Source organism: Mobula hypostoma, chromosome 3, assembly GCF_963921235.1.
Source record: "Mobula hypostoma chromosome 3, sMobHyp1.1, whole genome shotgun sequence".
In the NCBI taxonomy this organism is placed as follows: Eukaryota; Metazoa; Chordata; class Chondrichthyes; order Myliobatiformes; family Myliobatidae; genus Mobula; species Mobula hypostoma.
Window position 1 is genome coordinate 29,355,795 of NC_086099.1, and position 13,481 is coordinate 29,369,275.

The 13,481-nt window shown below is 38.9% G+C and overlaps 1 protein-coding gene across 1 annotated transcript; it reads right to left on the reverse strand.

Annotated features, from left to right (window-relative positions):
• Window positions 1-857: 857 nt before the first annotated feature.
• LOC134343373 (cryptic protein-like) lies at window positions 858-12,821 on the reverse strand. Its single transcript, XM_063042073.1, has 6 exons — window positions 11,941-12,821; window positions 11,810-11,859; window positions 11,334-11,513; window positions 7,296-7,410; window positions 4,652-4,758; window positions 858-1,548 (listed from the first exon to the last, which is right to left on the reverse strand). Exons 1-6 carry the CDS (start codon window positions 11,961-11,963, stop codon window positions 1,370-1,372), a joined length of 654 nt encoding a protein of 217 aa, XP_062898143.1. The 5' UTR covers window positions 11,964-12,821; the 3' UTR covers window positions 858-1,369.
• Between the last annotated feature and the right edge of the window lie 660 nt (window positions 12,822-13,481).

Genomic DNA, 13,481 nt, shown 5'->3' on the forward strand with positions numbered 1-13,481 from the left:
CAGGATCTTGTCTATGGCTAGAGAGGACACAAAAATACTGGTCAAGGGCCCAGCTATCTTGTCTCTTGCCTCCTTCAATAACTTGGGTAAATCCCATCAGGCCCCAGGGACTTATCCACCTTAATACTCATTAAGAGGCCTAACACTTCCTCGTACGTGACCTCTAAATGCCCTAACATATTTATACACTCACCACTGATCTCCTGGTCCTCCATATCCTTTTCCATGGTAAATACTGAAGTAATGTACTCATTAAGAAACTCACTCACATTCTCTGCATCCAAACAAATGTTCCCCCTTTTGCCCATTAATGGTCCCACCCTCTCCCAAGAATCCTTGATTTATGTATCTACTTGCCAAGGACTTTCCATGGCCCTTCCTACTTTCCTAATGCCCTTTAGTTCCTTTCTGTCTTCCTTATACTCCTCATGTGCTTCGTTTGATCCTGACTTCTGAAGCTTTACATAAATTTCCTTTTCTTCTTGACTAAATTCATCACCTCTCTAGACATCCAAGCTTCACTTTCCATCCCCATCCTTCCTTCTAATAGGAACATACCTTTCCTGTGCTTTGTGCAATTGATCTTTAAACATACCTCACATATCTGATGTGGACTTGCTGGAAAAAAGGTGCCCCCAATTAATGCTTCTTAGCTCCTGCCTAATGCCCTCATAATTCTGCCAACCTTGTTGTAGTTTTTCTTCTGCCTACTATGGCATTTGAGTTTTACATGCATGGCAAATTAATTACTGGATTTTATTGTCTAGTGGAGATCTTTAGCCATCAGGATTAAGTAGTCATTTCCAAAACATCAAAGAACTTGTATATGATTGAACAATAACTATCTATTGGGATAAATAGGTTTATTACAATTATATTATTGTATAACTTCATATTTTTAAAAGAAATTATATACAACATAAATAATATTTTAAGGTTATCATTGATAATATTATTCAACAATCTAACAAGCAGTTTCCTTGAACAACAAAACTAGGAAAAAGCTTAATGTTATTTTCATTAAACTGTTAATCTGCTCAAGGCTGTCTTGAACAGTACTCTCTCTTTAATATCACATGATTCAATCATTGCAGCACTCCCTCCTTACCTATCTTTATGACGTTGCAAATCAATGAAGATATCATGAAACAAACACTATATTTTACTATACTAAGTCAATACCTCACATATAAGGTGCACTTAAAGTCTGTCACAAACATACCCTGTACCCGTAATCTTTTCATGATAAAGCTGATGCAGTGCTTTGGAAAATAATAGTAAGAATCTATTGGAAGTTGAACTACTGTTAATATTACAGCAGCATCTTCTCATGGATGAGGATTAATTCTCTGGAATATCTGGAACACAATTAAAATGTTTCATGAACCATTTCTAATTTGTCAGACCATACATTCAAAGGTAAAAGTCCAAGAATCACAGTTGTTAAGAATATCCCAGGCAACAGTAAGCATCTTATTGGTAACAGCCGAGAACCCCCTGAAATTAACTGGTAATGTCTGAGATCTTCTTTTAAGTCACCTTTAATATCTGAAATATAAAAGAAACGGAAGGATAAGCATAGAGAAGTGGATATTCAGAATTAATCAAAAGCAAGTCAGTAATGATCTGGAAGATTTCAGATTTGCTGATGATACAAAAAAGTAAATGGAACAACATATTGTGATTCGGCCACCAGATGTAAATAGATTGAGTAAGTGGGCAAAAGACTGTCAAATGTAGGTTAATATCACCCAGCAGGCTCAAGGACAGCTTCCATCGCATTGTCTTAAAGCTCTTGAACAGACCTCTTGTAGGTTAAGGTGAACTCTTGATCTCTCAGTTGACCTTTCCATGGTCCTTGTACCATATCTGTCTACCTGCACTGCACTTTGAAACTTTAAAAATACATTTTATACTGTTTTTCCTTTTGGACTACCTCAATGTACTTATGTTAGGGATGATCAGTTTGCAGCTGTTTGTTTGAAGACAAAATAAAGCTTTTCACTGCATCTTGGTACACGTGACAATAGGAAACCAATAAACAATGTGGGGAAGTGTGAGGTTATGCGCTTTGGTAAGATAAGTGGAAAGGGCAGAATATTATTTACCAAGCAGTACAAAGGAGATACACCAGGCTAATTCCTAGGATGAGAGAGTTGTCTTAAGCCTATTTTCCATGAATTTCACAAGAACTAAGGAACAGGTAGAAAAAATATTTGATAGATTGAGCAATGGAGGCTTATAGAGAAACGGCACAGAAGAGGAGTAGATGTCAGCCATGTTCATGTAAAATGGCAAGGGAGTCTTTAGGAGTCTGATTCCTGCTCCTGTACATTAATAGTGGTATTGGTGTACTTAAGATTTTTTTTAGATGAAGGATAAAGTGTAAAAACTTTTTTAAAAAATGCAGTACAAGACAAGTGCAAGATCAGAACCAGGTACATTGTGGTGGTAAGAGTCCATCTTACTGTACACAAGGTCCATTTAAGTCCTGTGACAATGAGATTGAAGCTGTCCTTGAATCTGGTGGTACATGCTTTCAAACCTGATGGGAGAGGGGAAAGGAGAGATTGTCTGGGTGGGTGGAGTTTTTGATTATGCTGACTTCTTTACTAACGCAGCAAGAAGTATAGACAGAGTCCATAGAGGTGAGGCTGGTTCCTGTGATGTGCTGAGCTGTGTCCACAACTCTGCTTTTTTGTGTGGTCATGTGCAGAGCAGTTGCTATAACAAGCCATCATGCATCCTGACAATGTTTTCTATGGTGCATTGATAAAAAAAATAGGTTACAATCGACAGGGACATGCCAAATTTCTTCAGGCCTCCTGAGGAAGTAAAGGCATTGGTGAGCTTTCTTGGTCTTGATATCAACGAGATTGGATCAGGATAGGTTCTTGGTGATGTTCACACCTAGGAACATGAAACTCTCAACCTTCTCAAGCTCAACGTTTTTGATGCAGACAGTAGCATGTGCAGCGCCCCCTCCCCTTTGACTAATGGTGAGGTCTTTTGTTGACACTCAGGGAAAGGTTATTGTCATGACACCATTTTTACTAAACTCTCTATCGCTTTGCTGTATTCTGATTCATTGTTATTTGAGATGGTGTCCACTACAGTGGTATCATCTGCAAACTTGTAAACGGAGCTAGAGCAGAATCTGGTCACGCAGTCATGAGTGTACAGGGAGTGGAATAGGGAGCCGAGGATGCAATATAGCTGAGCACAAATACCTAAACCCTATTAGTTCTAATTTTAATATTTTTGCATGTGTGCGGCATTGATGAGACTTATCACCAAGAAACTTAACTGGAAGTTTCAGGGTGTAATTAATTGTTCTGTGTTCCTTATCAGTGGAAGAATCACTCATCTCCTTTCTCCCTGCAAATTCCTTTTGTTATGTTAACCATTTATTCAGATTACATAATAAACATCCTCTCATCTGGAATGAAAATAAATTGTTTATACAAACACTCATGGTTGCAAAGTCTCTTCATCCAAATGATCATGCTCATGAATTTTCAGTGGACTCACACAAAAAACTCATATTGACTCCTCCGCAAATTGCTTAAGATTACGGAAACTAATGACTAACAACTCCTGTGTAATTTTCTGTTGACAAATGTTTATTGACTGAGACAAACTAACTTTATAAAGAGATTAACCACATTTCTGTGGAGTTATTAGTTATTAATGAACACAAATATGCTGATTTCATAGGGAATGCATAATAAATATGTTAGGTAATAACTATGTTAATTAGGAATACTTAAAAACAGTTACTTCCCTCAAACCGTCAGACTAATCAACACCTCCATCAGTTAACCCGCCCCACCACCCCTCACCACTGCTACATACACATCACCTAGCGTCACTTTATCGACATAAAATCTTGAGGCCTCCAACAGCCAGGGTCAACAAGGAAGTTGTGTCCCAGTTGTCTACATGATATGCAAGTCAGGGTAGCATGATATGGAGAGCAAGCTGTTGCCCATGTCACAGGCTCCCCCTCTCCATGCATCTGATGAATCAAGAGGACCGGCAAAGACTGATACATTTTGGCTTCACAGGAGTTGCCAGCATTGAATTCAATGTTGTTCTGCCTTAGGGACTCCAGATCCAGATTTTTCCTCGGGGTTTACTCTCAAAGCCTTCCCCATGAGTGTGTAGAGCCACAATGCAGGAGAGGTTTGAGAATCAAAGTTTTTCTTCTCCAAGATGAGCTGCCAACCATGGCTAATAAACCCTATCTGCCCAACGCAGCTGGTTTTAAGGTGCCAGTAACCCACCTTTACTCCTTCTCCTGTTAGTAGAAATGGTTCTGCTTGGCATAGTAGCTAAGCTGCATGTGAAGGCCAGGAGCTGGTCTTGGTTGTTAGAGGCTGTTTAAGACAGACACCATTTGGAGCATTTACTAGGTAGTGGGAGCTTATTCCCCACTACCCACCCCGCCACCCCCAACCCCTTTCCTGTATGACAATTTTAGTTATTGTGTTCTTTTATGTTGCATCAAAACCAATCATTTCATTCTTTACTCTCATGTACTGAAGAATGAGAATAAACAAACTTGAACCTTAAATCTTGAAAAGAATCTAAAGGCTGCTATGGCAAAGTTTCCATTAAGATCAAGATCACAAGAAAAATAGATTCTTACCACAGTCACTCTGAGATCCATGAACACAGTGTAAAATCCCATAGCTACACTTACACCATGTACAGTTTTTAGGTACCCATGCTCCTTCAGGAATGTAGCCACAGTTTCTGACACAAAGAGGGAAAAAAATCATAGGCAACTATTCAGCATAATATAATCCAAAACATGTGATTTCTTTCCCCAATTTCCCTCCAGATTTTGTGAATATATATATTCCTTCTCCAGCAGGTGTTTCATTGAGATGGTCTTGAACTACCTCAGCATAGTAGCTTTTATCCTCCTTGAACCTAAAGAGTGTGTATCTGCAAACTAATTGACTGCAAAAGGCTTCACAACCAAGCCTACTTTGACTTGTAAAAGAATTATACAGATAACTAGTTAACTTTCCTTTCTCTCTAGTCAAATTGTGATAAAGATTCATAAAACAAAACCATTTGCTAATCAGATAATGCAAAGAAACCTAGTATTGTCTAGCCTATTGGCCAACCAACCAGGATCATTGCAAAATTTCAGTTTGCTTTCCTATGGTTACTGAGAAGCATCTGAAGATTTTAATTTTATGCTTCAATATGCAGTACAAACTTGTTTTTTTAATAAATTGGAAAATGAGTTTATTATTGTTACATGTTACATGTACTGGCACCAGAAATACAATTTTCATGCTACGGATGATCTGTGAACGAGCCATTCAGGTACAAAAAGACATCTACCTATGTTTCATTGACTATACAAAAGCTTTTGACACTGTCCGGCAGCAAGATCTTCTGAAAATGCTTCAAGATCTTGACATAGATGGGAAAGATATACGTTTCTTAGGAAACTTATACTGGGACCAGACAGTATCCATCAGAATAGAAGGAGAAGTGAGTGAGTATGTGAATATCACGAGAGGAGTCAGGCAAGGTTGTGTCTTTGCACCAGACTTATTCAACCTGTATAGTGAAAATATCTTGAGAAGTATCAAAGACATCAAAGGATTCACAATTGGAGGCCATAATATAAATAACATCAGATATGCTGATGACATCGTACTAATAGCTGACTCAGAAACAAAACTTCAAGAACTACTCACTATAGTGGCAGCAGAAAGTAATCTCAGAGGCCTCTCAATCAACAGCAAGAAGACAGAAAGCATGGTCATCTCCAGAAAGACAAACATCCCACAATGTGTGATCAAGATCGAAAATACAAATATCAAACAAGTCAACAAATTCAAATATCTTGGCAGCCTAATAACAAGTAATGGCAGGTGCGACACAGATATCAAATACAGAATAGCAATGGCGAAAGAAGGTTTCCAAAAAATGAAGACCGTATTAACAGACAGGAAGATGAGCACGTACACTAAAAACAGAATACTGCAGTGCTACATTTATTCTATCTTGACTTATGGAAGTGAATGCTGGACCCTTTCTCCAGCAATGGAAAAGAGACTAGAAGCAGCTGAATTATGGTTCTACAGGAGAATGTTAAAAATATCATGGACCACACACACATCGAATGAAGAAGTTCTCAGAAGAGCCCAAGCAGTTCGATCACTCATACCAACAATAAGAGAAAGACAACTCAGATTCCTAGGACACATCATGCGGAAAGATGAACTAGAAAAACTCATACTCTCTGGAAAGATTGAGGGGAGCAAACCTAGAGGAAGACCTCAGCTTATGTACATCAAAAGCCTAGCCAGGTGGCTGCACATCGAGGAAAAGGATGTCATCCAAAAAACGAAGGATAGATCTATATGGAAAACCATGGTCACTAATGTCCGCATCGGATATGGTACCTAGACAGACAGATGAAGTACAGTGAAGAATTTTGTTTTGCATGCTATCCATACAGATCATTTCACTACAACAGTCCATTAAGATACTACAAGGTAAAACAATAACAGAAAGCAGAATGAAGTGTTACAGTTACAGAGAAAGGGCAGTGCAGACAGACAATAGGGTGCAACACCTCAACAAGGTAGGTTATGAGGTCAAGAGTTCCATCTTTTTGTACTATGGGACCATTCAATACTTAACATATAATAAAATATTAAGCAAAATATTTTAAATAGTCATGTGTATGTTACAATTATAGATAATGAAAGGAGTAAAATTATGCATCAAGGATATCAGAAACCAAGATCCCCTAAATGAAATCAAAAGGAAATAAAACTTGGCATTGTGTGGTTCAGCATCGCTCTTGAATATTCTCTACTGTGCTTTAGTACTATGTTCGACCTGCGCCATGACTACATTAAAAGAATGAATTTCTGGAAGACGCTGAGTCTGTACTTGAAATGTGAGGGGATGGGAGTTTAGGGTGGGGTTGAATGATCAATCAGTTGAAGTGTACAAGTGAGAAATATTGTTAAGAGAAAGAGAAGATGAGAACTGCCCAGTCATTAAACATTATACGTTTTATCATCTGGAATGCAATATATAATGACTAAATGCACATAACAGAAAGTTTTCTTTTATTGTGGGCCTAAATATATAATGAATATAAACAGCACAAATCAAGAGGAGGCTAACCTTAGGAGGAATAGCAATATTTTTCTTCATCACAATCCTTTAAACCTATGTAACCCATATCTACCTCAACAGTAACCAGCAGAGAGCATTGCAGTTCTTAGACTTAACAACACAATTGATCATACCTAATGCGCTCATCATATTCACAACTTCTCCCCACAAAATGTTTGGGGCAAATGCAGAAACTGCCAAGTACACAGGTTCCTCCATTCTGACAGCAACTCTTGTTTAGCCTGCTGCCTGGGGAAAGAAAAATAAATCATGCACCTTCAGAAATAGAGCATTGTCTGCTTTGATCCATTTCCTCTCATCAAAGAAAGATGCATGTAACTTGTAAGTTTCATTACTGGAACTCGTTTGAACCTGGTAGTTGACTTGTTGCCTGATTTAGTGAAAGCAATGTGGAAGTGAGCCATTCTGATTAAGGGTCTTTGTTTGGTTTAAATGATAAGAAAATTATGTTTTACATTGGGGTGCCAATGCTTATATAAACTACATGCATGAACACATACACCCAGTGGCCACTTTATAAAGTAGCCCATCCTCTTCAAGGTTTCACATGTTATGCATTCTTATTGTGTTTATTATTATTATTATGTTATGCTCTTCTTCACACCACTGTTGTAATGTATGGTTATTTGAGTTACTGTCACCTTCCTGTCAGCTTAAACCAGTCTGGCTATTTTCCTCTGACTTTATTAACTAGTCATTTTTGCCCAGAGAGTTGCCACTCACTAAATGCTTCTTGGTTTTGTGCACTCACCATTCTCTGTAAACTCTAGAGACCGCATGAATATCCCAGGAGATCAGCAGTTTCTGAGATACTCAAACCACCCTGTCTGGAACTAACAATTATTCCCCAGTCAAAAAGTCACTTTGATCACATTTCTTCCCCATTCTGAACAACTACTGAACCTCTTGACAATGCAAGCATGCTTTAATGCATTTAGTTGCTGCCATAGGATTAGCTGATTAGATATTTGCATTAACAAGCAGGTGTACAGGTGTACATAATAAAGTGGTCACTGAGTGGAGATTAGTTTTATGATCAGTAAGATTGATCTCATCTGGGCTGTTCGTTGTGTTGTTACAACTGGTTTCCTTATTACAGTAAAATGCCAGTCAATATCTAATGACTCGTGATGAAAAGCACACTCTAGTGGAAACTAAGTGAGAACAGGATTGGGGTTCAGATATAATGCTTTGCATGGAATCAGAATCAGGTTTATTATCACTGACATACAGTATGTCATTCAAAAGGAGAGGTTGTCACTATGTTTGTATTCGTTTAATAAAACTGCAAAGAATGGTAAATGGAGCAAAAGAACATTTGCAATAGAATAAGTGACTTTTTTTGTAATGTATACAAATATAAGTCAAAAAGTAAAATCAACTTGATTAATATTTACCGTTGTTCAATTTCTCAGTATCTTCAGATCAGATGTGGCTATTTAACTTAGAAATTACAGCCCTCAGTCATTTGGTTCACAGAGCACATGCAAGTTGTTAAATTTCACAGAGATTTCTGGAGAGCATTCTGACAGGCTGCATCACTGTCTGGTATGGGGGGGTGGGGGGTCTACTGCACAGGACTGAAAGAAACTGCAGAGGGTTGTAAATCTAGTCAGCTCCATCTTGGGTACCAGACTACAAAGTACCCAGGACATCTTCAGGGAGTGGTGTCTCAAAAAGGCAGCATCCATTATTAAGGATCTCCAGCACCCAGGCATGCCCTTTTCTCACTGTTACCATCAGGTAAGAGGTACAGAAGGCTGAAGGCACACACTCAGCAATTCAGGAACAGCTTCTTCCCCTCTACCATCTGAGTCCTAAATGGACATTGAGCACTTGGACACGACCTCTTTTTTTTGATATATATTTCTGTTTTTGCACGAATTTTAATCTGTTCAATATATGTATATTGTAATTGATTTACTTATTTATTTATTATTTTTTCTTCTTTATTATGTATTGCATTGAACTGCTGCTGTTGTTAACAAATTTCATGACACGTGGCGATGATAATAAACGTGATTATGGTTCTGATTCTGAGATATGCATTTGATTTCACCCAGGTTTAATAGTAACAACATTGGAAATACAATGTTGAAAAATGCATGGTCATGCACTTTGGTAGTAGAAATAAATGTGGGGCCTGTTTTCTGAATGGGGAGAAAATCCAAAAATCTGAGATGCAGAGGGACTTGGGAGTCCTTGTGCAAAACACCCTAAAGGTTAATTTGCAGGTCGAGTTGGTGGTGATGAAGGCATATGCCATGTTAGCATTCATTTCAAGAGGTCTAGAATATAAGAGCAGGGATGTGATGCTGAGGCTTTATAAGTCACTAGTGAGCCTCACCTTGAGTATTGGGAACAGTTTTGGGCCCCTCATCTTAGAAAAGATGTGTTGGCATTGGAGAGGGTCCAGAGGAATTTCACAAGGATGATTCCAAGAATGAAAGGGTTATCATACGAGGAACGTTTGATGTCTCTGGGTCTGTACTCATTGGAATTTAGAAGGATGAGGGGGATCTCCTTGAAACTTTTTGAATGTTGAAAGGCCTAGACAGAGTAGATGTGGAAAGGATGTTTCCCATGGTGGGAGAGTCTAGAACAAGGGGGCACAGCCTCAGGATTGAGGGGCACCCTTTCAAAACAGAGATGCAGAGAAATTTCTTTAGCCAAAGGGTGGTGAATTTATGGAATTTTTGCCACAAGCAGCTGTGGAGGCCTGGTTGTTGGGTGTATTTAAGGCAGAGATTGATGGGTTCTTGAATGGATATGGTATCAAAGGTTACAGGGAGAAAGCTGGGAACTGGGGTTGAGGAGGAGAAAAAAAGGACCAGCCATGATTGAATGGCGGAGCAGGCTCGATGGGCCAGATGGCCTAATTCTGCTATGTGTTATAGTCTATGGTCTATGGTAACGCCAGTTTCCGTTGGTCAGAAAGTTGTGCTTTCAAGCCCACTCCAGAGATATTGAAGTTTAATACAGGTACTAGGACGGGGGTGATGCTGTGCTGTTTTGGGTATTTGCTTTCTGCAGAGATCCTGTCTGTTCAATTAGGTGAAAAGAAGGCAAAGGCTTTGCATTGTGAAAGAAGAATTGGGATGGTTAACCATGAGGTCCTGCTAATATATTCACCCAGCTGACAATATCAAATAAAATGGAACTCTGTCTTGGGCTCAACCTATATGTTGCATCCAAAAATGCACCTGTCTCGACGTCAAGTTAAGTCCTCGTATCCTCCCTATAGGATAAGCTTAAAATTACTATGTACTGCAAGTATCAGGACAAATAAATTCTGATATATTTCAACATACTTCTTTTGGTTGAACATCAAAATTCCAACTCATCCCATTATTCATGCAGAGCAGACACAGCAAGCTTGAAAATTCAGAAAACTTTTCAATTCTTAACAATCTACTAAAATATGTTATAGAGTACTAACCGCCGTAAGAATAACGTTTTCAAAATGCTCAATTAATCACAATTGAGAAACCAGTAAAAAATAGTTATTCTGGAAAACCTGGATACTGTATTGGGAAATACCCCTTGCTCCCTCACAGTTTCAATTTCGTTCCGTTTGAGTCCGACAGGGTCGGTTCCGTGGTTGAAAGTTCTCTCACACAGAGGGTCCAACAAGATGAAGTAAATTATTGCTATCAGGCGTTTAGTTTGAATGGGCTATTTACAAACGGTAGCTCTTCAAACCCGTTCTGCTATTCCATGAAGAATGAAAAAAAAACTTTTTCTGTTAATTTCTATTACGAATTTAAAATGCGGTCAATAATTATCATTTGGAAGCGTCTTCTTCAGAAGACTTTCCCACCCAGCTGGTAGGACGATAATAAAACCAAGCGAGCGTGCTGTGTTTACTTAGTAAGGACTCGTTTGTTTGGATAAGGATTAAAAAGCTAAAGAGAGATTATTGAAGATGTGATTGATTGATTAGGGGGACGTGGCAATTAAAGTCAACTTGGATCAAGTTTACGACTTCCGTATGAATATTGCAGCATAAACTGGAATATTAGTACCTATTATGTCATTTTATCGCCGTTGACAAAGAGACCCACTGCCGTTGGTTAACGGCTGAATCCAAAACTAGACTCCGCAACTTTACTCGATCTCATGACCTCCGTGTTTTGATCGCCGTGACTTACTGTCCGTTAATCCAATGAACGGTATGACCGCTTCATGGCTTCGCGATTTTCGGTCTTCCGCCTGTTTGTTAAAGTGATTAAAGTGTCTTAAAGAGGATCTGTGATGTTTTTCTGTGTGTTTCTGAACAGCGGAGTCAGAAGTATCTTTATCTTCACAGTTTTGACCTTCGCAACCTGAAACTGACCGAACATAACCGCTTGGTATTACTGGATATCACAAGAAAAAATGTTCAAAGTTCAAAGTAAATTTTTTCTATCAAAGTACATATATGTTACCATATACAACCCCGAGATTTAATACATTTACAGTAAATACAAAGAAACACACTGGCATCAATGAAAGACCGCACACAAGACGGACAAACAATCCAAGTGCAAAAGTAAACGGACTGGGCAGATACAAAAAGAAGAAAAATAACAATAAATAATATCAAGAACATGAGATGAATAATTCAAGGTTCACTTGAATCGCTCACCAGTCTCAGTTCCCGCCGCCTGTAAGACGAATATCACCACAGAGAGGAACCTAAAAGTACATCAAATAGCGGTGAGTGCTGGGACTAAACGTACCGGAGGAATTCGCATGGCATCCCTGCAGTGAACTTACCGAGAGACTCTTTCCAATTTCATTTTCTTGCTCAGGGGTTATAATTCACTAGTACTTGGAAATCCGGTAAATTCGAGGGGGCGCCAGTGGGAGATGCCGCCCTCCTGTTCAGGGGTTTTCAGCCCGTTCTTCAACTGTAGTTCTCACCTCCTCCTTCCCGAGCTCTCGGGAAACCAATACAAACCTGTCCCGCCTCCACATTCAAATAAGCAGCTTCTCCATCTCCCTTTGACTTAAGAATCTTTCACTCGCTTTCATTTTTAATGTCAACATTCAGACGGCAGCAGTTCCACCCGTAATTTCCCACCCTACCACACAGGAGCCCAACGACTGCGGAGAGCTCCAATGGCTTCGTTCTCATTTGCTTAAAACAAAAGACGGAATCCGCTGGACGCTGCATTGATATCAGTTTCAGAGAACTTTGTTCTGAATTCCTGCACTTCCAAATTGTACCTGACCCTGCATAAGTGATTCCTCAATTTATTAACAATGACGAGAGAAGGCAGGACGTCAATACAGGGCTAGAGAATAATTTTTACCTATCCGCGAGACAGGCTGAAATGAGCAAATGCTCGATCATTGAGATGGCTGTTGGGCATTGCATGATTCGCTATTATAAGAATGGTCACTTCAAGGTAAAGGACCACATTAAGCCACACACTTTTCAAATGATCCAACAGGAACCTTCAGCTTTTTCTCCTTTCAGCTTTAATCTTCCTTTTCCCAGACTTGCTCGCCTTTATCTCTTTAGCAGTTTCATTTCAGAACGGAACCGTTCTAGTGGGATGTGACTCTAAAACGAAAGCATCAGTAGACCCGACCAGAAATTCTCCCTGATGTCACCCAGTGGCCACGGGAAAGAAATTTCCAGCAGGGGGTCATTCGAAAAGCAATTAGAGGTGAGAATCCTGGCTCTTTTTCACTTGTTCGCCCTGGGCCATCAAGGCCAAATGTCATGACTCGTAGGAGATCGGTAAACTCGGAGATGACCCCACGATTCTTGCTCTGGCCTAATAACAAAAGTTGGTTTCATAGACTAATTTCTTAATTTAGACATATTGTAAATTACATTAATATCATATGGTACAGATTTTGGTGAAAGTCTATTAAAATACTAAATTGAATTCCGTTTGGAACTTGAAAACTCAATTTTATCTTTGGATTCTAGAATTAAACAAATAGATTGTAAAAATCTATAATAACTATGATACAAAAGAAAATAACATTTTGATTCTATTTTAGCAACACACATCAAAGTTGCTGGTGAACGCAGAATTATAGTTTGATTTTGGATGGCTGTTCTATCCCCAGAGACGGTATCAGATGAGAGAAGGAATATGTATTTTAAAGCCACTCCATTAAATCACATAATTATAATATAGATACAAGGTATACACTTTACAACTTTATCTATTAACGGTTTAACTAATGAGCCTTTTTTTTCTGGATGAACAATATACTGCTGCATAGTTGTATCACATGGGGAGCTATAAATCATTAACTCTTTCCATTGGTTATCTAATGCTCACTCAACACAGTTG

Excerpts from the sequence above, each read along its gene's own strand:
- LOC134343373 (XM_063042073.1), bottom strand. The coding sequence starts at position 11,963 with ATGAAATTGGAAAGAGTCTCTCG. Across the intron at positions 4,759-7,295 it reads GAATATGATGAGCGCATTAG|AAACTGTGGCTACATTCCTG; the intron begins GTATGATCAATT and ends TCTTTGTGTCAG. Across the intron at positions 1,549-4,651 it reads TGGATCTCAGAGTGACTGTG|ATATTAAAGGTGACTTAAAA; the intron begins GTAAGAATCTAT and ends TTTATATTTCAG.